The following is a 23,989-nucleotide window of genomic DNA, read 5'->3' as shown; positions in this document are numbered from 1 at the left end:
CGAGGTGCCCCACTGCCACGAACGAGACCTCTCCCCACGCCGCGGTGCCTTTCCCACTTTACGAGTGTTTGGTTTGGTGTCTGCCGAGACATTCCTATGTGGGCAGAGGCAATACACCCGGGTGTTTATCCGGCACACAGCCATCCCGGTGTGCCAGCTGCGGCCGTGCCATTTGAACCCACAACGGAGTGACACCGGGTGACCTTTGGATGCTCGCTGGTGACTCTGCCTATCTACGGTGCTCGCCTGGCTCGCACGCCGGTTCCCCTCATCCCTAGGATGCACCAGCACCCATCAGCACCAAACTGGTCTCCACTGGTTCGAGGCGAGGGGGTCCGATCCCAAAGTGATCCCGAAGCGATCCTGCCTCCTTCTCCTCTGCCTGTTGGGGCGGTTTGGGTACAGGGGACAGAGGGGAAGAGCATCCTCCTTCTGAAGGATTCCTGGGCTCCTGGATCCCCACCTGAGCCTGTACCAGGAGAGCCGGCATCGCCATGGCAACCGATCGTGATGTCATCGCAGAGATGATGGGGCAAGGACAGCGTGAAATGGGCAGGCGGCAGGCAGGGCAGGCAGGGCGGGTACCGCTTCCCCATTTCTCAGCCATGGGACGCAGCCGGGCCGGGGCAGGTCGCCCTCTCAATCCTCCCTCCAAAAACGGAAAATAATCTTTTTTTTTTTCTTTTCTTTTCTTTCTCCTTCCTCAAGTGTTTTCATCTCTTTTGAATGGGGGTGTCATCAGAACAGCTCGAGCCCCTGCCGCACGCCTGCGCCCCGGGGAGCCTCCGCGCCGCGCCGGGTCAGCGACACGCTGCACCCCACGGCGTGCTTTTGTTTTAAACCACGGAAACCTGACAGATCTCCACCCAAATTTGACGGCGGGGTTTTGCCGTGCAAGGTGCCGGAGGAGAAATGCGGAACTAGATAAATAAAAAAAGTAACGGAGAGAAACGTGTCTCGGGGTGCTGCAAAACGAGGGCGCTTAGCATTTTCTTAGTTGAAAGTGAACTGACTCCAGAGGGTTGGGGTTTTTTTTCTCAATTTTTGTAATAGAAAGCGAACTGACTTGAGTTTTCTTAAAATTTTTGTAATAAAAAGCAAACTGACTCCAGAGTGATTTTTTTTTTTTTTAAATTTTCGTAATAGAAAGCTAACTGACTCTGGAGGGTTTTTTTTAATTTTCTTAATAGGAATTGAACTGACTCCGAGCGGTTTTTTTAAATTTTTGTAATAGAAAGCGAACTGACTCGAGCTTTAATTTAAATTTTCTTAATAGAGAGAGAACTGACTCTGGAGTTTTTTTGTTTATTTTTGTAATAGAAAGTGAAGTGACTCTGGAGTTGTTTATTTTTAAATTTCCATAATACAAATTAAACTGACTCCAAAGGTTTGGGTTTTTATTTTTGTAATATAAAGCGAACTGAGTCGAGTTTTTTATTTTTAATTTTCTTAATAAAAAGCGAACTGACTCTAGAGGGGTTTTTTTATTTTTATTTTATTAATAGAAATTGATCTAACTCCAGAGGGGGTTTTTTATTATTTTTCTAACAGAAAGCAAACTGACTCCAGAGATTTAAAAAAAATTTTCTTAATAGAAAGTGAACTGATTCTGGATTTTGTTTTTTTTTTCCCCAAGCCCCCCCAAACTCCAAAAAACCTCCAAAAAATTCCCCAAAATCAATAAAACTCAAAAAACCCTCCTTAAAAATCTTCAAAAAACTTCAAAAAAACTCCAAAAAACTTCAAAAAACCTCCAAAAAAACACCCAAAAAACCTCCAAAAGACTTCAAAAAACTTCAAAAAACCTCCAAAAAACCTCAAAAAAACTCCAAAAAACTTAAAGAAAACCTCCAAAATTTAAAAAAACTTCAAAAAAACTCCAAAACACTGCAAAAAACCTCCAAAAAAGTAAAAAAAAACTCCAAAAAAACTTTTAAAAAACCTCCAACCCCCCCAAAAAACCTTAAAGAAACTTTTAAAAAGCCAAAATTTCAAAAAAATTCAAAAAAATTTAAAGAAAATTTCAAAAAAACTGCAAAAAAATTTCAAAAAAACTCCCCAAACCTCCAAAAAACTTCAAAAAACCTGCAAAAAACCTGCAAAAAACTTCAAAAAAGTCAACAAACTCCCCCAAAATTAAAAAAAAACTCCCTAAAAGGTGAATTTATTTAGGATTTAAGGGTAAATCAGCCTAAACCGGAGCCGTCCCGCCCCCGAAGCCGGGCCAACCGACACCGCCGATCGCTCCCGCTTTCCCCGGAGAGCAGGCAGCGCTGCCTGCGGTTTTCAGGCAGGGGCGGGGGCCGTCGGCGCCCGCTGGGGGGCGCTGTTGGATCGCGGCTAAATGACCGGGCGAGGCGACGGGGCGTGGGGGGGGGAGCGACGTGGGACGGGGATGGGGACGGGCCGTCGGGGCGCCGGGGCCCCGGCGCCCCGACGGCCCGTCCCCATCCCCGTCCCCCGCCTTACCCGGTCACCGCTTGGGGGGGGGGGATAACGGGGGTGTGTGTATAAAAAAAAAAAAAAAGATACGCGCGCCCTTTAAGAAGAGAAAGTGGGCGTGTCCCCGCGCCTCAAGGCCCCCCCCGCGCCTCTCAGCGATTGGCCGCCCCGCTGAGGGCTGCCCGTGCTGTTGCCTGCGCGGAGGAGTAGAGCGGTCGTCGCGGCGGGCGGCGCCGCTGTGCGGGAGGGGACGGCGGCGGAGGAGGAGGAGGCGGCGGCGGCGGCGGGACGGGAGACGGAGGAAGGCGGCGGGGAAGCGGTCATGGGCGCCTGACGCCCGTCCCGTCCCGCCGCCGAGGGACGATGGCGCGGCCCCGCGGCGGGCGGTGGTTGCTGGGCGTCCTCCTCGCCCTGTGCCGCTTGGCCGCGCCGCTCGCCAAGAGCCTGGAACCGGTCTCCTGGAGCGCCGGTAACCCCAAGTACGTGCGGTGGAGGGACGCGGGGGAACGGGGAGGGGAGGGGGGGGGGGGAGGGAATCCGCCTCGCACCCTCCCTATGGCAAAGAAAAATACCTAAACCCGGGAAAATTAAAAAAAAAAAAAAATTAACCAAACCCGCAAGATTTTTAAGGAAAGAAAACAAAAAAATAAAATCCCTCCCCGGGAAGCGGAGAGGGCACCGCGAAGAGCGGCTGGAGGCTGCGGTCGACGGACGGAGAGGAGCGACCCCCGGCTGGAGTACGGACCCCTCGGCGAGCCCCGGCCGCTGCTCCCGGGGCACGCTGGGCTGCTGCGGGTTTTCACCTTTTTTTTTTTTTAAATGTACTTTTAAATTTTTTTCCACCATTCTTTTGGTTTTTAAAGATTTTCTTATCTTTAATTTTTTTTAGTTTTTTTTAAAAATGTGGGTTTTTTTTTTTTTTAAATTTTTAAAACATTTTTCCACCTTTAAATTTTTTTTTTTTTTTCTCTGGGATTTGGGGAGGCTCCACGGCCGCCGCCGCCCTTCGCCTGGCCCCGCTCCGGAGGGGGCCGGGGGGCCGCCGCCGGCCCGCATCGCCGCTCCCCTGTACCGCGCCGACGCTAGAGTTGGATTTATATATATATATTTTTATTATTTTTTTGATTTTCTTTTTTCTGGGTTTTGTCTTTTAAAAGCGGGGGGGTCGGCCGGCGGTGGGACCCCCCCCGTCCCCGGTCCGGCGGTGAGAGCCGCGGCGCTCCGGGTCCGAACAAAGCCGGCGGCGGGGCTGCGGCGCTCCTCCACAGCCCTGCTCCGGCTATACGTACAGCTAAATTATATATATATATATGTTGTATGCGTGTGTACGTGTCTCTGCCCCGGCTGAGATGCAGGAACAATGAGCAGGGGCTTTTCCAGCGCGCCGGGATGAAGGGCGAGGAGGAGGAGTGGAAGGTGCTCGGCCGCCGTCACTGCTGACCTGGGGATGGTGGTGTCAGGATGGTTTTGGTAGCCCTCTTGCTGGGCTTTATCTTGTCGATCACAGAGTGTTTGTTTATCTTAGCCCCTTCTGGGTTTAAAAAAAAAAAAATAATCCTGCTTTTAGCCTGATTTTTTTTTTTTCTTTCTTTGCCACCACATTTTTCAAAAAAAAAAAAAAAAAAAGAGTTTTTTGAAGGTTGCAGAGAACCGAAACAATTTGGGCAACCTTCTCTCTTGGACGCTTATATTCCAACCAAACATTTATTTCTTGTTTTGTGGAGGGGGGAAGAGCAACTTTGCGGGCACGCGCGTGTGCACACACGCTCTTGAGCTCCAGTCCAGTGCGTTGGAAACGCTGGGACGAGGGCTCCCGTAAGTTAATTCTTAATTCTCCTGCTTGGTGTGTTTTTTCTTCCCTTCCTTTTGGAGATGCGTCCGTTGGCTGGGAGCAGAAAGAGCGTTTACCCTTAGGAATTGATCCATTGTGTTTGTGAATCTCTGATGATGTCGGCGAGACAAATCGGTTCCAGAAAATACCTTTTTTTTTTTTTTTATTTGAAAAAGGACCGCTGGAGGTAGAAATCGCTTTGGCTGGTGGCGTTGGGGGACGCCATGTTGCCCCCGTCGCCCCAGTCTGCTTCATTAGCGTTGGCTTTTTATTAAATTGCCAAGGCCTGGGAAGTTGGGAGGAGACGGTGGCGATGCGGCGGTGGGTGGCACGCCGGTGGGTTTTCCACCGTCCTCCCCATCTGCCGGGGGGGCTGCCTGCGCCGGTACCGAGCCCCGGGTGCCGTGGGCTCGGAGGCATCCCTCCCCAGTGAGGTATCCGGGGGTAGCTCGAGGTGTTTCTCGATTCTCCCCCAATTTGGAGCTCGGTGGTTGTCCGCCCTCGGTGCAGCTTTCTGGTTGCGTGCCGTCCCACGTGGGGACTGCTCCCGTGGATGCCTGGCATGGGCCAGCAGCCCCGGGGGGGGCTCGAGGGCAGCGCCGGTGCTTCCCCAGTTCTGGGTCCCCACAGGGATGGGAGAAGGTGGGAAGTGCCCGAAATGTCGGCGTTCCCACCCAGAAATGGCTCTGCTGGGGCGGGACGGGTGCTGGGGGGGGGGGATCCCAGCGACGAGGCAGGAGCCATGGTTGGTTTTTGCCGTGGTGGGGGCTGTGGGTGCCCGGCCGTGCTCCCGCTCGTGCGGCCTGACCCTGGACCCTCGTCTTTGGGGTCTGTCTTTGGGGTCCCTCGCTTTATTTTACGTCTTAGTGCTCCTGCCTCCCCATTTTGGAGGTTGCACGGCGTCGGGCAGAGCCTCTTCACGGCCGCTCCTGCCTGCGAACGCAGTTGAGCGAGCCAGCCTGGGGAACAGCCTGCTGTACAAAGTCTGATTCCAGTTTGAGGAAAAGCCGTGCTCTTTGTTAGACTGGGCTTAGTCTCCTGGATAGATGCATTAAAACGCCCCCCCCCCCCCCCGCCCGCTCGTTGCTGTACTTTGGGCTTTCGAGCCCCTTCCTCTGGTGCTGCGCAGGCGATGCCGTGTCTGTGCCAGCCCTCCGCCCTGCTCCGCCGAGCTTTAACTCTTGTTTTTAGAGTAAAGAGGGCTAAAGCCTTTAAAAATAACATGGCTAAGTGGAATTTTCCAACAGATAGAAGGAGAAAGCGTCGCTCGTTGGGGCGTCTGGCCTTGGTGGTGTCACTGTAAATAATGAAAATATTTTTCTGCCCTTTCCTCCCCTGGGCAGCTCGCGGCTGTGCTTACAAAGTGTGGGCTTATAACTTCACCGGGGCATCGCTGGCAGGTTCCTCATCTCGTGGTGGGTATCAGAGGGACGCTGATAACACGTCCGATAGAAGGAACGATTTCCTAATCGAGTTAAGACTAGCTTAAGCTGTAGCACTGTATGCTGCGTTGGGGAAACGTTTCCCTTCGGCTCCTAGGTATGTGTCCAAAAGCCAGCAGTGAAACCGTCACCATTTTCCTATTGTGAATAATTCTGTGTCTTTAAAGGGGAAAAAAAAATAGGCCTAGAAATGCTTTCGCTGGATGAATGGTGATAATCGTCACAAAGCCGCGCTTGGGACAAGCTCGGGCTAAATTAGGTCCCCTCTGAACGAGCTTTCCCCGGGATGTCTGCGGAGCCCCTTGGAAGGGGTCTCAGGGAGCCAATATGGTTTTAATTTTATTCCATCGTGTCCAAAGGGGGTTTCACGGAGGGGCCCAGAGAGTGCTTTTGGGATTTAATCGGCCCTTCTGCCGCTCGGCCGGGGGGTTGGTGGGAGCGTGCTCTTGTCGGACAGCCCGGAATTGCAGGAGAAATTCTGGCTAAATCCTTTCTGAACTCCCTTGGCTGTAGTTTTGGAGAAATACTGACCCTGGTGGGCTCCTGTGCCGACCGTTAAAAGGAAGCATTCCTAATAAAATATGGTTTGGAAAATTCATTTCAGGCTGGAATTCGCCTCTCCAGAAAGTATTTTAATAAGGAGGTGGGGGAAATGGGACACATCATCCGCGCGGCTCTGCTTTTGTGTCTTTCCCTTATATAAAGTTTTACTCTGCTCTATTTGCTTGCTAGCTCTGTGGAGCAACGCAGCAACTTTCTGAAAACAAAATAAATGCATTTATTTAAAAAAAAAAATGGGTGGTGGGGGGGAAAACCCAGACAAAAGTCTGATCCTTTGTGGTATTTTTATTCTGTCTTTAATGACATTATGGTGTCCTATTGAATTCTGTAAGCGCCGAGTTTGAAGCCTGGCGTATCTTTGCCTTTTTTAATGCCTTTTACGAGGGACAAAGTGCTTGCGGGAAGGCTGTTTCCGAGGGGAATGGCTGGCCTGGAGCTCTGCATCGGTGGGCTCACACTTGTCGGAGCAGATGTAATTTAATTACCGTACCAGTGGGCGCATGAGGCGCTTCGCAGTATAAGGAGTTGGGAAATAGCGAAAACACGCTGCTTATTTTTAATTAAAAGGCGCGTTTGGCTCACGGAGCCTTCGGAGACTCCCTCCTCCCAGGGAGCGCTTGGGGGCTCCCCGGGGGTGGGGGGCACGGATCGTCCCGTAAGGGATCCGATGGCCCCCGTGCACACCTCTACTCTCTGGGGCTTTGCTTAATGTCCGAAGGCTGGTTTTGGGGGTTAAGCAAGCCGGGACAGTCTGCATCCCAGTTGGAGTTTCCCTCTGGAACAGAGGAGCCCTTTCCAAGCGTGCCAGGAGGTCATGGCTGGGAGGGTGCTGCGTGCTCCGGTACTGGGGGGACCCTTTGGTGGGTGCCAGGCTGTTGAGTGCCCTCCCAGCATGGAGGGCTCTTGCTCTCGCTCCCCCCAAGGCAGAAACCCCCGTGCCCGGCCCACGTTGCAGCGGCGAGGTTACCCTTCTTGCTGTGCCTGGGCGAAAGCAGCACCCAGGGCTCCTTGCGTGTCGTTTGGGAATGACTTCATTAACTTAAATTAAAAAAAAAAAAAAAAAAGTGAAGGCAGGGCTGCGGCTATTGCAGTAGCTGGGTAAATACCACTGGATTCTATAAAATGGATTTAACTGCTTCCTTTAAAAGAAAAAAAGAGCCGTGATGGGGTGGCTGATTGATTGTAAAAGGAGCCGTAGCTTTCTCCAGAGCAAAACAGCTGCTGCAGCTCCTCGGGGCCGCGTGGCAGCGGGGACGGGACGGGGCTTTTGTGCCATTTCTGACCGTGGAGGGCTGGGCGGGAGCTGGCAGGGGGCTGCTTCCCGCCGCCGCCCGCACCTGAGCAACTTCATCGCTTTTGGTTTTTTTTAAGCTGCTCCTTGGATGCTGGTCCCAAACAGGCTGCGTGTCCCGGCCTGGCCCCGGCCGGGTGGGCAAGGGTCCCCTCTGAGCAGCTTTACTGGGTGGGCAGGGGTCCCCCCTGAGCCTTGCACGTGTTTGTACGGGTCATGGGGATTGCAAAAAGCCGCGACGCGCACGCAGCCCCTTGCACGACACGCCTCGGGAGGTGTTTGGGTTGTCCCCTTGAAACTGGGGGGCTTAGCGGTAGGGATGACCCCTTCTTTCCATGTAGGATTTGTGGGTCCCCGCCTGCCTCACAGCTTCCCCGTGGCTCTCCGGTCCCTGCCCCGCTGGCAGGGCACCCCGTCATCAGCAGAGCGGTGGCAGTGCTGCTGGGAAGCCGGTCTGCCCGAGGAGCACTGGGGTCCGGTGGGAAAACATCTTGTACCGATCAGTAGCACATGCTACTTGGAGTCTGGCAGCTGAAACAGGGTGGGGAGAAACAAAGCTGAAATCCATTCTGTGTCTAATTAATGATTGCTCCTATCGGGAGAGCAGGAGGAGGACTCTGGGCTCGGCGCTATCTCGGCGTCACATCTGGGCAGGAATGCGGCGGCGGTGCTGTGGGGCTTTTGTTGTGCTCGCCTCGAAAGAGCTGGGGTCCTTTCTGCTGCTCTCCGTCGCTTTTCTCCTTCCCGTCCCTCACTCTGGGGCAGGTGGCGTGGCAGAGAGACCTCCTGCGGCGAGCAGGAGGGGTGGTGGTGGTGTTTCGCCTGCTCGCGGAGAGGTTCAGTGCCCCTCGGTGCACACCCGGCATCCTTCGGGGAGGTTTTTCTTGCCCGTTGTGTGTCATCTCTGGTTTGGGCAGGGGTGCTCTGCTCATGGCTGTGCTGGAGCCTCGGGATCCCGATGCTCCTGGCTCCACCAGCCCATCCGGGCTCGGTCCCAGATGAGTTGGACAAGGCAGGGCTAAACATCCTGCTTGGTTAGGCTGGATTTGTGCACAGGGTGGGGTTTGCATGGTCCCTGTGCTTTCGGGGAGCAGGGTTCCTCCTCTGGGGCTGGAGCCAAACCCCGCAGAGGCTGTGGGTGATGCCTGGAGGGGGGGCTCGGGGGCCTGCAGCACCCTCCTTCCTGGGGAGGGTCAGAGGATGGGGGGGGACAAGTTTTGGGGGGGGGGGGGTTACTAGTGGTGTTTCAGCGAGCGGTGGCTTCTCCTCTGTGAGCTCTCCCCGCCGGCGCCCCCGGGCGGGATCCGACCCGGCTCAGGTGCCGGCGTGGCAGTGCCGCCCCGGCCGAGCCGAGCAGCTGCACTTCAAAAATGCCAGCTATTTATAACCCTGGCTCGGCTGCTCCGGAATAACCTTTTCGTACCCGCAGCCGGCCCTTCCCAGGTGGGCTGCTCCCCCTTTCCGAGGCCGTGGGACTGGGCTTTGCCGGTGGGGCTGCACAGAGAGCCAGCACAGGGGGGCTTGTTAGCATCCAACCATGAACTTCCCTCGGTGTTTTCCAAGGGCTCCGTCCCGCCGTGACGCTGCGCCTGCGTGTACGTCCACGTGTGCCGTGTCTGCTGGCCCGGCCATCGGTGGGGTTGGGCCTGGCGAGAGGCTTCGTGTTAACCCGGTTTGACGTGGGTTGGCTCTCGCTGGTGCCGATGCGGAGGTGCTGGGGGCGGGATGCCCAGGGGACGGTGCACGAGTCCTCTGTCCCTGTACATTCAGGCCGGAGTTTCGGAAGTGCCTTCCTCGTGGTGGCCGGGTCCCCCTCCTGTGCAAAGGCCTGGGGTGGGTGCCCTCCCTGGGAGGGGGGTCCTGGCTGGTTTTGGTGACTCATGTCCCTTAACGCTCCATGCGCAGTGATGGGACACGAGTGTCCCATTTCCCGGCAATCCCTTTCCTTGGACCCGCGGCTGGGCTGTCTGCCTTGCAGCTTGAGCCCAGCCTTGGGGACCGTCTGCCCCGCTGGCTTTCGGCATCCAACGGCTTCCGAGTAGGTACTTCAGAAAAAAAAACAGTGCATTTTCACGGCTTATCAGCTATAAATACCCTTACACCATTAATATTGATCACTGAGCATTTGCATGTTTTCCTTCTCATTAAGGCTGGGAAACATCTGCGGTTGCACATGCATTAGTGGCAAGGCTGAGACTCGCCACTGTCTTCTGTTTGCTACGGATTTTAACGTTTTAATGGGTTTCTGAAACGTGTGAGCGTGGTCTGGTGTGTGGGTTCGCACACAGGGACGGCAGCCTCGGGTCTGGCGGCAGCGCGGAGCGATGCTCGGGGATGCGGTGATGCTCGGGGATGTGATGGTGCTGGGCTCCGGCGTTCTTTGTCTGGGCTCGCTGTAGTATCGCAGCCGAACGCGAGGGGGAGGTCCGCAGCCCCCCAGCTCCCACCGGGGTTTCGGGGGGCAAATTGTCGATGTGCGTTGGAAAGGGGGGATGGCTGCAAAGGTGCTTCCCCGCTTAAAGCGGGGGGCGGCCGGTTTTTGCCCGGGTGGGGGATTGGGGTGGGCTCCCCCTGTGCCGGCAGGGATGACGGCGTACCCTGCCTGCAGCCGGGCGGGCAGCATATGGAAAGGATCTGGGTGTAATATCCCGGGCTGCAGCGCGGCTTTGCTGAAGAGGCCACTTCAGCAGGGGACGCGGCGTGGTTAGTCCTCGCGGCTGACACATCCCAGGCCTTCCTCGGACTTGAAAGAGCTCGAGTTCGCCTTTGAATCTGAGGATTTACAGCCCTTTTAGGCCTCTCCAATAAAAGCACGGCTCCCTCCTCAGACAGAGCCCACCGTCTCCCTCCTCCGGGCTCATTATCCTGGGGATTTGTGTTGCTTGCTCTCGCGCGCTCTTGCTCTGTTGTTCGCTACCGCCGCTTTCTTCAGATGTGTGGCCGAGAACTTCAGAGCATAAAAGCAGAGCTGGAGGAGCTGCGGGTCCTGGCCGCGCTGCCAGGATGCGGCCGCTGCCATGATCTTGAGCGAACGCAGCTCCAGACCCAGCAGCGTGCAGGGAGAGGACCCCTCATTTGATGATGCTGGGGCTACGCCAGCATCTCCACTTGCAGTTGGGGAGCATCGGTTCCCCTTGCCCCCTGTGTTCCCGGCGATTCCCCCCCAGCCATCCCTCGAGGGCTGCGAGCAAACTGGGATGAGCTCCCATCCCTCTGGGCAAGTGTGCAGAGAGCGCTGGGTGCGTGGCGTGTGTCCATCCCTCTCTGCCTCGTCTCGGCACATGTGGGCACTTAAGCATCCTCAGCCCTACAGATCATGTCTGCTTTATACAGGCACGACAAGCCTCTAACTGTTTAAAGAGAGGCTTAGGAAAGAGTCCAGAGAAACGACATAATAATTATTGTATTACAAATTGTTTCCTTTAATGGGCCCTGTCGGATCGCTCAGTCTGCTAAACACATTGTGCCCTCCCCCAGCCCCGTGCTGCCGCGGCCCCTTTCCCCTGCTCCAGCCTCCCCTCGCAAACCCAGCCCCGCTGGAAAATTCCTCCTGCCGAGGAGCCCGGGTGGGAGGGGGCGAAGGATGGGGGCTGCGTGGGGACCCACCCGGCCCCCCGGGGGCTCCGCAAGGTGATGGGAGAGGATGGGGTGGCCCCGTCTCCGAGGAGAGGTCCTCTCCCTACGGATGGGTGGTGGTCCCTGCCCCTTCCCTTGCTCCGGAGCATTGCGTTGCCCTGGACTTTGTGCATCCCAAGGGCTTTCGGGCCGATGGCACCCCCAGCCGATGCTCGGGGCTCAAGGGCACCTACTCACCAGTCAAAAACTTTTTGCCCTGCCCGTACCGGTGCTGCAGGCAGGGCAGGATGGGCAGAGCGAGGTTCCTGCCCTTCCCCGGCGTTTCGGTGCTTGCGTGGTGGTGGACGGCTCCCAGGCAGCTTTTTGGCAGCTCCCACCCCTGAGGGCTGCGGGGTGTAAGGAGAGGAGCCACCAGCGGCAGTGCGAATTTTTTCGTTGCCCCCAAAGAATAAACGTGTTGGAATTAAGCAGCAGGTTACGTTTCTTCAAGGCCGAGCAGCAAATATGTTTTAAATTTGGCAGCCGGCAGCGGAGAGCGGGTGGGAGAAATTTTCCAGGTATTGCGTTACACTTTCCCCTAAAAGGGCTCTGCTTTGGGGCTGGGGATTAAAAGGAGGAGAGGAGGGGGCAGCCCTGGGCGCGGGGACAGGGGCTGTGTCCCCTGGGGGGAGCGAACCCCCTCTCTTGCACGTGCTCGCAGCCCTGTGCCCATCCCGCTCCCTCCGGCGCGCTCCCCGGGGCGGGGGGGCCGTGGTGCTCACCCCGGCTGACTCAGGCCCGGCTCCGGGCAGAGGTACGCTGCGGGGGACGGCCGGGATTAAATTTTGGGCTTCCTCCCTCTGGGCGCGATGGGAAATTTCCACCTGGCTGTGGGCACCGCCCCGCTCCCCCGGCCTGCCGGGCTCTGCCTTGCCCTCCTCTCCTCCTCTGATGTATTTAATAAATGCTTCATGCAAGAGCAAACCTGGGATCCACTCCCAGCATGGAACTGGGGCTCGGCCAATTAGTCAATTATTTTAGAAGAAGAAATTAAAAAAAAAAAAAAAAAAAAAAATTTTCTTCTCTCTCTCTGTCTCTCTCTCTTTTTTTTTTTTTTTTTTTTTTCCTTTTTTTCTTTAGGGGAAGGTCTGGCCAATGCATCAGCCAGCAGCCCCTCTCCTGTGGGAAGCGCTGGGGTGGGGGCGAGCTGGGGGGGCTCTGCATGGCCCCCCACCGTAGTGACCTCTGCCTGCAGTCGCTGAACTCCGGCGTATCCCTCCCTGTGTTGGTGGGATGGAGAGCTGCCCCTTGCACCAAGCAAGAGATGGGGTCTTGGCAGCTGCCTGTGCTCTGGCTCGCTGCCTGTGCCCCCTGCACCCACCTGCCCCCTCCGCCCACGTGTCCCTTGTCCCTGGGCAGCCAGGCGGGTGGTCCACGAGCATCCTCTCCTGAGTTGGCACTGGTGCATCCCATTGTTCCCAGCTTCCTTCGCAGCAGGAGGAGGAGGAGATGCCTCCCCAGGAGGTGGGGAAGGGCTGTCCCAGTGCTGTCAAGCAGTGCTGGGCAGAGCCACGGTGCCCCAAGGTCCCCACCGCCTGAGGGGCTGGGGAGTGGGGGACCTGGCAGGGTTGGGGTTTCAGGAAGGCACTCGGAGGTGCAAAGGGCTGGAGGTGGCTGGAATTTCCCCTTCAGCTGTTTTTGGTTTTAAATTTGTATTATTCTTCTTTCGTGTAAATTCTGCAAGGACGCGGCCTGGTTGCGCGCGCCCCTGCCTGTGCATCCGTGCTGGTGTGTGCTCTCTGGTGGTGTGCCTCCCTCCCCTGCACCCCCGTTAGTGGTGCCTCGGCTGTAGCTAATTGCTGAAATAATTAGGGCAGCAACAGCCTGGCAGGGCAGCGGTGCTGGGCTGGGGTCGGTGGAGCGAGAGGAGAGGAGGGTCCCTCGTGCGGCCGTGCCTCCTGGCCCCCCAGCCCTCTCCCACCCTTCCATCCTGCGCCAGCACGACTTCGTGCCCGTTGTGTTGCTGCACTAGGATAACTTTTTCCTATTTTTTTTTCCTTTTTCCTTGCGTGAGCTACAGAAAAACTTGTTGTTGGGGATAGGGGATGGAGGAGAGCCCGCTCGTGGGATGCTGGGGAGTGTCGGCTTGGTGTTCCCTCCCTGTGAGCGATGGGTGCTGGGGCTTGGGGGGAGGCTCTGCAGGGCCACCCTGTCCCTGTAGCTGCGGCGAAGGCAAGGAGAGGGGCACAGCTCCTGCCGCATTTAGGGGCTGAGAGCACTTGGGACGGCCCATAATGGTGCGCAGGCTAGTCCGCCAGCTTCGTGTCTTGGGCTTTTCCCCCCGTGTTCCTTTGCAGAATGAAACTTTCTTCCCAAAAAGGTGGGGAGAGGATGGCACCCTGGGGTAATGGTGGGGAGCAGCCAGTGCCCTCCCAGGGACCGGCTCCAGTGACCATCCCACGTGGCCGGGGTGAGGAGGGTCCCATGTGAGTCCCTTCCCAGGAGCAGTTCCCGATCCCGGGGAGGTTTAACAATTGGTGATGCTTTTGATCTCTGCCTTGACTTGGTTAGCGATGGGTGCTGCTTCCCTAATTACCCCCTTCGTGTGGGGCTGCGCTGGTTGTTTGTGCTTACCCAGTGTCTCTCTCAAGAAAAAAAAAAAAAATACCCTGCAAGGGCGTGTGCGGGGTGGGGAGCGCAGCGTGCTTTCCCATACCACGCAGGAATCCTACAGCACTCTTCATATAGCCCTGGGTGCTCCCACCCACGGCAGGCAGTTTCATGCTCCTTGGCTGGTTTCATAACATCCAGGAGAGGCACGAAAGTCTTCCAGAACCACCTCCCTTTGCTGCGCGTGGAGCCCGTGGGCTTGGGAAGGCGGGTGGGGGTGCCCCCCTTTTCAGGGTGCGAACCAGTCAGCGGGGCTGGGGGTTTGCTGGTCATGCTGGCCAGCCGGGAGGGCACCAGTGCTTGCCTAACATCCCTTCTCGGCTGGGTTTTACTCCTTTTGGGGTGCAGGCTGCCTGTTGCGCCTGGGTGCGTTGTGGGACGGGGGCAGTGGCAGGGAGAGTGCAGGGACTCCTGCTGCTGTCCCCAGCCTGGGGTGGGGGCATCCAGGGGTGGGTGAGGGTCCTCTGGGCTCCTGCTCTCCCAGGCAAGGCCCTTTCCTCCTCCTTTTACCTCTTTGAGGGTGGAGATGCGCGGGTTGAGGGTGGAGATGCGCGGGTTGAGGGTGGAGATGCGCGGGTTGAGGACGGAGGCACGTGGAGCATCTTGCAGTGCTCCCAGGAGTTCCTCCATGCCTGCAAAGGAGTTGGAGGTTTGTGGGACATGAAACTTCCAAGTAAAGCATTAACCTGCTTCGTACCAGTGCACAGATGGGGCAGAGCAATTCGTGTGTTTCTTACCCGAGAGCTCTTTCTCCTTAAGGTAGCTACAGGTGCCTGTCCCTGGTGCGCCCAGTTCACCCAGTGTGCCTGGCAGGAGGGACCTTGCCTGCCCTGTGCCCTTCGTTGGGAAAGCCTCCGCTGCCTGCGTCTTGTCGGGGAGCGAGGCGAGATTCCCTTTCCTAGTTTATTAAAGCGAAAGAGATTTGTTGATAGTACGAATGGTTTCCTTACACAAGGACGGGGAGCGGGTGACAGATACAAGAGCGGTGGGATAATTGCTTCCAGATGCTGCCTCCCCTCCTCGCCGGGGCCGTGTGTGTTCCAGCACCCTGCCAGCTCCAGCGAGCAAAACCAGGGAGTCAGCCCAAAAAAACGGGACTGGCCCAAGCTGTTTCAAACAGCTCAGACTGCAATGACTCTCAATTTCTCCGCATCTTCTGGCGGCTGGAGCGGTCCTGTGTGGACGTGGGAGCAGGCCGGCTCGCGAACTGCGGCTGGGGCTCTCCCAGTTCTGCCAGCCCCGGAACTGGGGCTTTATGGGAAATGCCAAGTGCTACGGGACTGGGGATGCAATCCGGAATTGGCAGCGCTGGCTGCACGGTGCGTGGCAGGCGGCTCTCCCGATCCGTGCCGGAGGAGGCTGCCTCTGCTGTGCCCGGCTTCCCCATGGCTCGCGCCGCCTTGGGATGCTTTTGCTGTAAACACCGCGTTTTTTGGCATCCGGGCTTTCTTGCAGAGAGCATCGTTGCTAGCAATAGTATTAATGATTATTTATTGGTTCTTAAGGCCAAATAATGTAAACGTCTGGCTAACGCAGCGCACATGTTGCTCATGCAGTGAGACATCTCCGAGTGTTTGGCGTTGAGTTTACGCGCTTTATGAATTAGAAGAAGGCAAATGGTGGGTTGTTTTGATAAACTCCCCTGAAGGTAGAGATTCTTGAAGGGCTTCGCTGCTGACCTTCTTGTTAATTACTGCTCTGCAGTGCCGGGAGGACCAGCTGAAAGGGAGTAATGAAGCGTTGTCATCCGGCGCGCTCAGCCCGGCCAGGGCCCCGCGAGGAAAACGCCTCCTCCCTTTTGCACTGGGGATGTATGCGCCTCTCGCTGCATATTTATCAAGCTGGTTCCCCATGCCTGGTAGATCGGAGCCTCGACTCAGAAGACCTATTTTAAGGTTACGGTTCTGACCTTGATTTACACCGGCAATGGGTGTCGATGCAGGATTTTTCCCGAGGTAAATCTAGCTCATGACAAAGGTGCTGGTGAAGAAGAGGGAGCAAAATGGCTTGCCGATGTGTTGCTTGCTGATGGACACGGGTTTTACTTCCCCGCAGTTTCCCCTGCTTTTAGCCCCAGGCAAAACTTGGTGGGAAGGAGAAAGGAAAGTGTGAACGGAGGAAAATTTACTACTCCGGTGATTTCTGTAGTGCTTCTGAAGGTGAGAGTTGAGTCACTTTGCCTGGTACCAGCTCAGCAATTCCACCTCGTCCCTGGAGAATGTCTGAAGTCACGCAGGGAGAAATAATGCTTGGGGTTAAAAATAGACGCTGACAATAGGAAGGACGGACTGGAAAAGCTCCGTGTCAGGGGAGGCGGACAGAGCCCGGCAAAAGGCATCAGGATTGCATTGCACTGCTAGAGCTGGACTTTAATGGGTTAGACCGAAATTAAACCTCATTTGTGCTTGTCATAACCTAGAGCGGATTTCACTGTTGGGCTTAGATGTCAGTCAGTCAACCCGGGGAAGGTGCCTCTGTTTTTAAGGGTCTTGCAGAAGTTTGTTAGCGAGGATGCGGTGCTGTCGGGGCCAGGGCTGGGAGAAGCAAGCAGCTCGTTAAATCCTAACTGCTTGAGGAGGGCAGGTGAGACACGGCTTTGGCAGAGGAGAGCCTGGCACGGGATGGAAATGTTCCAGCTCCCCTGGCATTTTTTAGGACTGATCTGGAGAGGGAGGGACTTAAACTCGATCCGCCAGCTGGGATGCGCAGTCGTGCTGTGCCCAAAGCGCTTTGTTGGGCTGTCCCAGTGCCACCAGTAGCTGCCTTGCTGGGAGCGGAGTGCGCAGGGTGCCGCTTGGCTGGGGACGGCGGCGGTGTCGAGGGGAGGGTGCTGAGCGGTGCAGGACTGCGAATTCTGCAACCCTTGCCCGAGGCTTTTGTTGAAACTCATTAAAACCATCTGTGGTTACCGGAGCCTGACCAGAAAGCCCAGGCGGCAGCGGAGGCTGGGGCAGCCCGAGTCCCCGTCCCCTGTCCCCACGGTGGGGACACGGCCAGCGCTGTCCCCCCCCCCCGGGGCAGCCGCCAAGCAGTGGACGGGAGGAGAGGGGGTCACAGCTCCCGCTGGAGTGGGACCAGGAGCGATTCCGGCTTCTCCCTTAGTTTAAAGCTTTTTTTTTCCCTTTCTCTCCTGTTTCTTTCACTCTGGCAGCCCGTTCGGCCCTCTCCACCGCGCGAGATGGTGCGAGTACAATAGGGCCGCGAGGTAGGGCGGGAGGGTGGAAGGAGATGAAAGGGGAAAAGTAAAATTGAAGCATGTCTGGAAGGGCATTTTGATGTAAATGGGACTTTTTGATAGACTTTGAGAGACACCGGGAGAAAGGGCACCGGCCCCCTTCAGCATGCTGAGCTCCGGCTCTTTCATTTGCTCAGGGAAAGGGCATTTTTTCATCTCCTGTTGGGTGCACCCACAGTTCCTACTGGGCCTGCCCATCCTCCTAACCACCCGTGTCTCGGCGTGGGGCAGCCCCGTGGGCACGTCTTAACGAAATCAAACAACTGCAGAGTCCTGTTCAAAATGTGAAAGTAGTGGCTGAATCTCAGGAAACGGAGGTGGCTTCTTGCAACCGGAGCAGGCAAACCATGGGTGGCCGGGAGGGCACAGCTCCATCCCACCTTCCTCCCCCCGGCAGCTCCCGCAAACCTTTTCCCTCCCCGGGGAGGGCGCGCGTTTGATCCGCTCTCGTCCTTTTGATCCCAGCCCTCGTCCTTGGCACCGTCTCGGCATCTCTCCCGTGTTCGTGGAGATGTGGCCTCACCGTGAGTCATCCTCCTTCCTTTCTGCTGCCTTTTTATTTTTCCCTTTTCCTTCTCCTAAGAGAGCACTTATTAAAAGGAAGCAGCATATTCATCCAGGAAACAAGAGCACAATAAACGCACGGTGTTTATAGTTGAAAAGGCATCTCCATCGTGGTTGTCGCTGCTGCTTTGACAAGCTGGGGCCGAGAGGCGGCTGCTGGCAGCGGGGGGACGGGGATGCTCCCCATGTGCATCAGCCCCGGGTTCCCTCGTCCTGCCCGGCAGTGGGGAGCCCTCAGGGGGGTCACCGGGTCTCCTGTCGCCTTCCCAAGTGTTCGTGTGCTTCTGTTTGGCAGCTACTGACCCTGCCAAGGCGAGAGGAGGGGAAATGAGGACAGAGCTGCTTCCCAGAGAGAAGTCTGACAGGTCGGGGGGCTGGGGGGGGAAGAACCGGGAAGGTCAGTCGGAGCTGGCATCCGCGTCCCCGTGCCGTCGCAGGCGATGGGTAGCCCAAGAGGAGACTTGTCACTTCTCATCTCCGTGTTGTCGGCTGAGCCCCTGGCTGGGCTCGCGTCCTCCCTGTTCCTCCCCGCTGCCGCGTTCGCCTTCCTTGAGTTGTTGTCTTGCACACCGAGCTGTCGGCAGTCTGAAGATTTACTGCTGGCATAAAACCATCAAAATGCTGAACTGTTAGTCGGTAAAAATGGCAAGGCAATTGCAGGGAAACTTGTTTCTTCCTCTGACAAACTTCTGAGTCAGTCCTTTAATCTCTAATCTAGGTTTATAGTCATCTTTATTGAAATGCTGGGCTCTGTGAAGAGTTGACATGTATGACCATCATAAACCAGGAGTTATGGGAGCCCAGAATTGCCTTGATGGTCCAAGTGTCTGCAGGAAGCGTTTTTAAAATCCGTAATCGGGATTTATTGGCCGTTGTGGCTGAAACTGTCAGTAGAAAATAAAATAATCAGCCCGAGACTTTTTTTTTTTCCTCTTTGGCATTTGACTCGTCCACGTATTCTTAAATCATTTTGTGTCTTGCCTACATGCTTAATGCCTTTCTAACTGGGGGGCTGCGGGTGAGAGGAGCGGGGTTCCAGCCCTGGTTGTTGCCAGGCACCCCAGTTTCCATCCCTGGCGGGGAGTAGGCTCCCCATGCCCTCCCGTCCCCGCACGCTCTCCTGCCTCCCCGTCCTCCCCATCCTGGGCAGGCTGAACATCTTCTAGTTGGTGTACCACAGCGTGTGGTGTTCATGGGCATGTCCGTGGCAGCACCGCTGCCGTGGAGGATAGGGACACGGAGCAACATGCATGCCTGGAGGAGACATCTCGGCTGGTTTCTTGCCTGGGGTGGCCGGGTCCTATAAATGTTATGTGCTTTTTGGGTTTATTTTGTTGTTGTTGTTAAAGATGTATGTAACGGGAAACGTAAGTTGTGGAAAGGCATCCTCCTTGAGTCTGTCGGGAAAGGGAGCAAAGCGGCTCCTTGTGTCCGCCCTGGTCTCCATCGCTGGCCCGGCGCTGGGCGTGGAGGCTGTCTTATGTGGAGGCTGTCCCGCTCCTCCTTACTCCTTCTGGGAAATGGAAGCTGCCAGGACCTTTATCACTCAAACTATCAATTTCCATTGAGTTACAACAGTACTGAGACCAGTGCACGAGGCCAACAACGCATTTTTCTGCAAGACAGCTAATCTATGCCAGAGCCACAGAGGAGCCTGCACTGCTCCCTGGCCAACATGGGCGATGCTGAGCTGTCCTCCCTCTGCTACGGCTGCGTTAGCAGCCCCAGCGCGCCCGCAGCCCTGCTCGGTGTTAAAGCAAACCTCAGTGCCCCGTAGCTTCTCTTTGCGAAGGACCTTGGTGTTAAATCTCTTCGTGTTTTTTTTTTTCTTTTTGGATAAGCTAAATGGACCCAATTTTTCCACTTTTTTTTTTCCAGTCTTTGAATCACTTCTGTGCTTTGCAGTTGTTCCCTGTCTGTGTCCGACGGGGGCTGTGCAGGCTATGGATGAGCGGTAATGCTGTCGCCGGTGCCTGGCGTTTCCCTGCTCGTGGGCGCAGGATGCGTCCCGTGCTCCCAGTATCCAGAGGCAAAACTCTGCTCCGGCCCTGAGCATCTTAGTGGCCCATCCCTCTTATCTCCAATGGCCCTTTTGCTCTCTGCTAACCTGCGACCACAGGCAGCACCCGGCAGTGCCAGGTCCCAAGCTAGCCTGAAATAGTCTGCTCGGGTCGATAAATATCTCTGTTTCCGTTTTGTTTAACAAATATCTTCTTTAATGGCAAAGCTTTTTGTTAAGCTTTCTCATATTATCATCGCGCTTAATCATGCAGGGTGACTTCTAAAAGTACATTTTTTTAAATGCCAGTTTTTATCCAGGTTTTAAAATTGAAATTCATTTTTTATCCAGAGGCAGGATATAAATGACTCTACTAAAATTAGATTAATCCTAATAAGAATGTCAGTTATCATTTCTGAATACATTAAAATTTTTTTTGAAATTTTACATGCCTCTTTAGCTATAATTGCTAGTGTAATTTCTTACATAGACATGGTGTGTCCTCACGGTTGACAGAAATACTTAATGCAGTGTCGACACCGCAGTAAGTTCCAAATTAGTGCGTCGCAGTCACTGCAAATGTTTTGAACTTTCTCCTTAATAAGTTAAAAAAAAAAAAGAAAAAACACCTTAAATGCAAAGCAAGACTAAAATGCATTTAGCTCGCCGGAGTAAAGCAGGATGGTTAGAGGCTGGAGCCCTTCAGAAGGGCCTTTCATGAGCTGGGAGAGGGAGGCAGAAAGGGAGGGGGGAGCTGAGGGTCTCGGGGGGCCAGCGAGGCGATTTGGGGTCTGGCAAGCGAGGGCAGGTTGTGGGGTTTGTGTGGAGGGGGGGTGAGTCCTGCCCAGGTCCCGGGGGCTGCAGGGCAGGACTGGGGCGGTTCTGCAGCAGCACCCGTGCTTGCTTGGGATTTTTTTAAGGCATGGTAAATAAACGCCCCTTCCTGGTGGATGCCCTGAAACCATCACCGCCTGCACGTGCAAGGTGGGCGTTGGATCTCTGTTTGCTTTCGCAGCTCCGGTCTCTTCGAGTGCTTGTGCTCTGTGTCGGGGAGCGGGTTTGAAGCGAGCGTGCCACCCAGGCTGCAGCCCTCCGCAAACATCTGCCGGCAGCGTGCATCCTCTCAGCAACCTGAAACAGCCCCGGCTCTGCGTGGTGTGCGGCTGGGGGGCTGCCGGGGGGGACGGTGGGGTGTCAGTGCCATGCCCAGAGCGGGGCAGACACCCCGCTGCTGGCAGCGTCGCCGTGCATGCAGCGGGTGCTTTGCAATAAACTTGCCGTTGCAATAAAAGGGTTGGCAGCGTCAGCCCTCTCTGGCTCCCGGCATGGTGGCATTGCGGGGATGTGTCCCCAGCCCGGTGGCACAGCGTGTGGTGGGGCGAGGACCGCAGCCAGGAATGCCTGAGCTAGCGGGATTTTGGGGCAAGGCTCTGAGGAATCGCATCTGGCAGCAAAGCCGGGGGGGGAGGAAGTGGTTGGGGGAGACTTTGGTCTCTCCTGCGGCATCTCGTCAGCTTTCTTCCATGCGCGTGGGTGGCAAGTCGGAGGTTTTCGTCTCGGGGGGGGGGGGAGGATTGCGAACGCTCCCCGTCCGCGGGCAGTTGGAAACTGCTGCGTGTTGGGCTGGCACTGGAGCAGTGGCGAGGACGGCCGGGGAGCGGGGCGGCAGGCTGGGTGCTCTGCCCTCCTCCTCCTCCTCCTCCCCAGGCCCGAGGGCTGGTTTATTTTTAGGTTTAAAACCCGAGCTTTTCTTAGCGCCTTCTTAAAGCTCCCGCTGGGAGCAGGGGCAGTGTGTCCCGGCAGGATCTGGGGACGTTCCTGGGGAAGGGGCTGGAGAGGAGCACCAGTCCTGAGATCTCCGGGCCTGGCAGCATCCATGACACCCGAGACAGCGGTGGGCTTTCTGGTTCTTCTTCTCCTGTTCCCAGCAGGAGGTTGTACATTTTATTAAAGTTCAGCCGTACGTGTATCTGGCCTAAAAATAAAAGCAAGTACGAGCCAGATCTCTTTCGGCAGGAGGAGAGGTTTAAACCTGACACTCTTGTGTTGTGCTGGCCTCTCTCCCGGCACCTCTCTCAGCTGCCGCTGTGCCGACCAGCCCTGAACTGGGTAAACTGGGAGCAGTGGAGGGGCAGGCAGGGGGGAGCACAGGGGGTCCCAGCCCCTTCCAGTGGTGAAATCTTTAGGAGGGTCTTTCTCTTTGCTGCAGGCTGTAGATGGGTAGAAAACTGAGGCTTTTGTGCCTGAATGGGACCTCTCAGTAAAGAGGGAATGTGGGTGGCACTAGGAGGAGGTTTTGGGGAGAAAGGGGCAGTTTTCTTCCCTGCTGAGTGACATCCAGGAGCACAGCCTGAGGTGGAGGCTGGATTCACGCTTTCTTGCGGAACTTGCTCGCCAGGCTTTGGTGATCGCTCACGGTTTGTGTGCAGGAGGAAAGGGGGGGGGGGGGGGGGGGGGGGGGGGGGGGGGGGGGGGGGGGGGGGGGGGGGATAATGTTTTGAGGCCCTATGACTCATCTTTTAGCTTATTCTCCTAGACCTAAACCAGACCCATCCACCCCCGTGGTGTGGGGCTGAAGGTCCTCTACAGCCAAGTGCAGCGTGAGCATGATAGGGCTGACTCAGAGGTGAGGAATACTGTGTGACCTGGTTACTGGGGCAGTTATTGCATGGCTGTAGTGGACAGCTGTTGGGGTGGTTGTACGCATGCGCTTCGTTATAATGGGGTGGTTAAGAAGGTCTTAATGAGTTGTAAGGCGGGCTGCAGTCGAGCGAGTTCCCGGTAATGACACGAGGGCTGAGGGATGGTGATTTGCAGCTGCCTGGGAAGATGGCACTTCCAGACTGAGCCAGAATGACAGAACTCGTTTGGCCACATCTGGGAGCCGGGAGATCAAAGGGCCCGGCGGTGAGTCACGGCGGCGCGGTGAGGGGTGACGCTGCTCCCCAGGGACCGAGGGGCTGGCAGCCGCCACCGGCGGGGCTGGCGAAACCCGGGAGACCTGTTGGTGCAGGGCAGGGCATCCCGCAGCCGGGCTGTGGGTAACCATCCGCAGGGTTTTCTCTTCTCCCTGCCCAGTTCCTAATGTTGGGATTAATCCTTCAAACCACAGCATTGCTTCCCCAGGGCGAGCCTGAGCCCCAGCCTTCCCGGGGAGGTGCTTGCAAGCGGGGTCGGTGCGTGGGGGCCATCACCCAGCCCTCGGTGGGATCTCCGGGGATGGAGACGCAAGGCCTGGCACACCATGGGGGGCTCCCGGCTGCCAGGGGAAGGGGCTTCCCAGGGACCTGGCTGAGGCCAGGAGGTCCCTGCTGCTGCTGCTGCTCCGCAGCGCGGGCATGGGTTTTATTTTTATGGAAGTCCTCAGAAAAATGGGTGAGGCTGGTTGCCCCTCTCCTTTGCTTTGGAGGTGGCTGCAGGGCTGTGTGTGGCTGGCGTAGTGTGAAGCGGGGAGCCGAGGGGTTTGGGGACCCCTCCTGTGCCCCTCGGGATGCAGCAACTTGCAGCACTTGGTGTTGGCCGGGTCGAGGCATGGGAGCACGCCCAGCCGCGGTCCCACGGGGACCCAGGCGTGGGGAGGCGGCTGGTTTGGGTCTCCCAGCTGCAAACTGGGTTTGTGGGGTGCAGGGTTAGCCGGGGTGTCAGGTACTGGGGTGCAGGGGTGGGACGCAGGGAGGAAGGGGCTTCCTCTCACCCAAGGACTAACCACAGGCTGTAACTTCATCTCTTGGCTGTTTGCTTTCAGTTCTTCATTTTTCCAACTGAGTTGGAAAAGTGAGAGGTGGGAAGGGGGGGTGTCTTTGGAAAACACCGGGGTTGGTGTCAGGTCTGGTGGGCTGAGGCCCCCCCCGCCTGCCTTCCCCTGCGCCCCCCAACCCCGCATTGTGGAGGGCTGCAGTTTGCCTCCTTTCTGTCCCGGCTGGGGATTAATCTGCATGACAATTAGCGGGGCTTGGCGGGGAGGTCTTGCTCTTGGGTTCCTTGGGCATATTCCTGCTGCTCCCGCTTTCCCTTCCAAGTGGGCACCCAGCCGCCGCCGTGTCCCCTGCCAAAGTAATTCTTTGCTTTGGAACGGGGAGACGAAATCTCCTCCGTCTTATTTCGGAGGGGTCACGGAAGGAGTGGGAACCCCGCTGATCCAACCTTGTTCCCTTTTAACCTGCCTCTTCCTCTCTCCCCCTCCCGGCCCCCCGTCCTTCGGATGAGCGGGGCTGCAGCCAGGGCACGAGCATCCAAACCGAAGCAAAGCCGAAAAACACACGAGGCCGAGCGGGGAACCTGATCCGCTTCCGTTGGATCATTTAATATCTGCAGCATCCCTCGCTCGGGGTTTGGGTTCGTGCCGCTTCTGGTGCCGTCACGCCTGCTGAGGTGCCGGGCTCTGCTCGTTACTGCTTTC

General features: G+C 56.4%; 1 protein-coding gene across 3 annotated transcripts in view; it reads left to right on the top strand.

The window, feature by feature from the left end:
• The first annotated feature begins 2,709 nt into the window (after positions 1–2,709).
• The window catches only part of EFNB1 (ephrin B1), a 55,363-nt gene continuing 34,083 nt past the window's right edge, over positions 2,710–23,989 (top strand). For 2 of the 3 annotated variants that reach the window (XM_050901948.1, XM_050901947.1), the window contains exon 1: positions 2,774–2,921. In XM_050901948.1, the coding sequence (XP_050757905.1) occupies positions 2,806–2,921 (116 nt within the window). In that variant the 5' untranslated portion in view covers positions 2,774–2,805. Of the gene's footprint in view, positions 2,922–23,989 lie in introns of all 3 variants that reach the window. The other variant, XM_050901949.1, reaches the window with a different exon arrangement.

The sequence above is a fragment of the Gymnogyps californianus genome, chromosome 9 (assembly GCF_018139145.2).
Source record: "Gymnogyps californianus isolate 813 chromosome 9, ASM1813914v2, whole genome shotgun sequence".
Taxonomy (NCBI): domain Eukaryota; kingdom Metazoa; phylum Chordata; class Aves; order Accipitriformes; family Cathartidae; genus Gymnogyps; species Gymnogyps californianus.
This window is presented reverse-complemented; position numbering and strand designations above follow the sequence as displayed.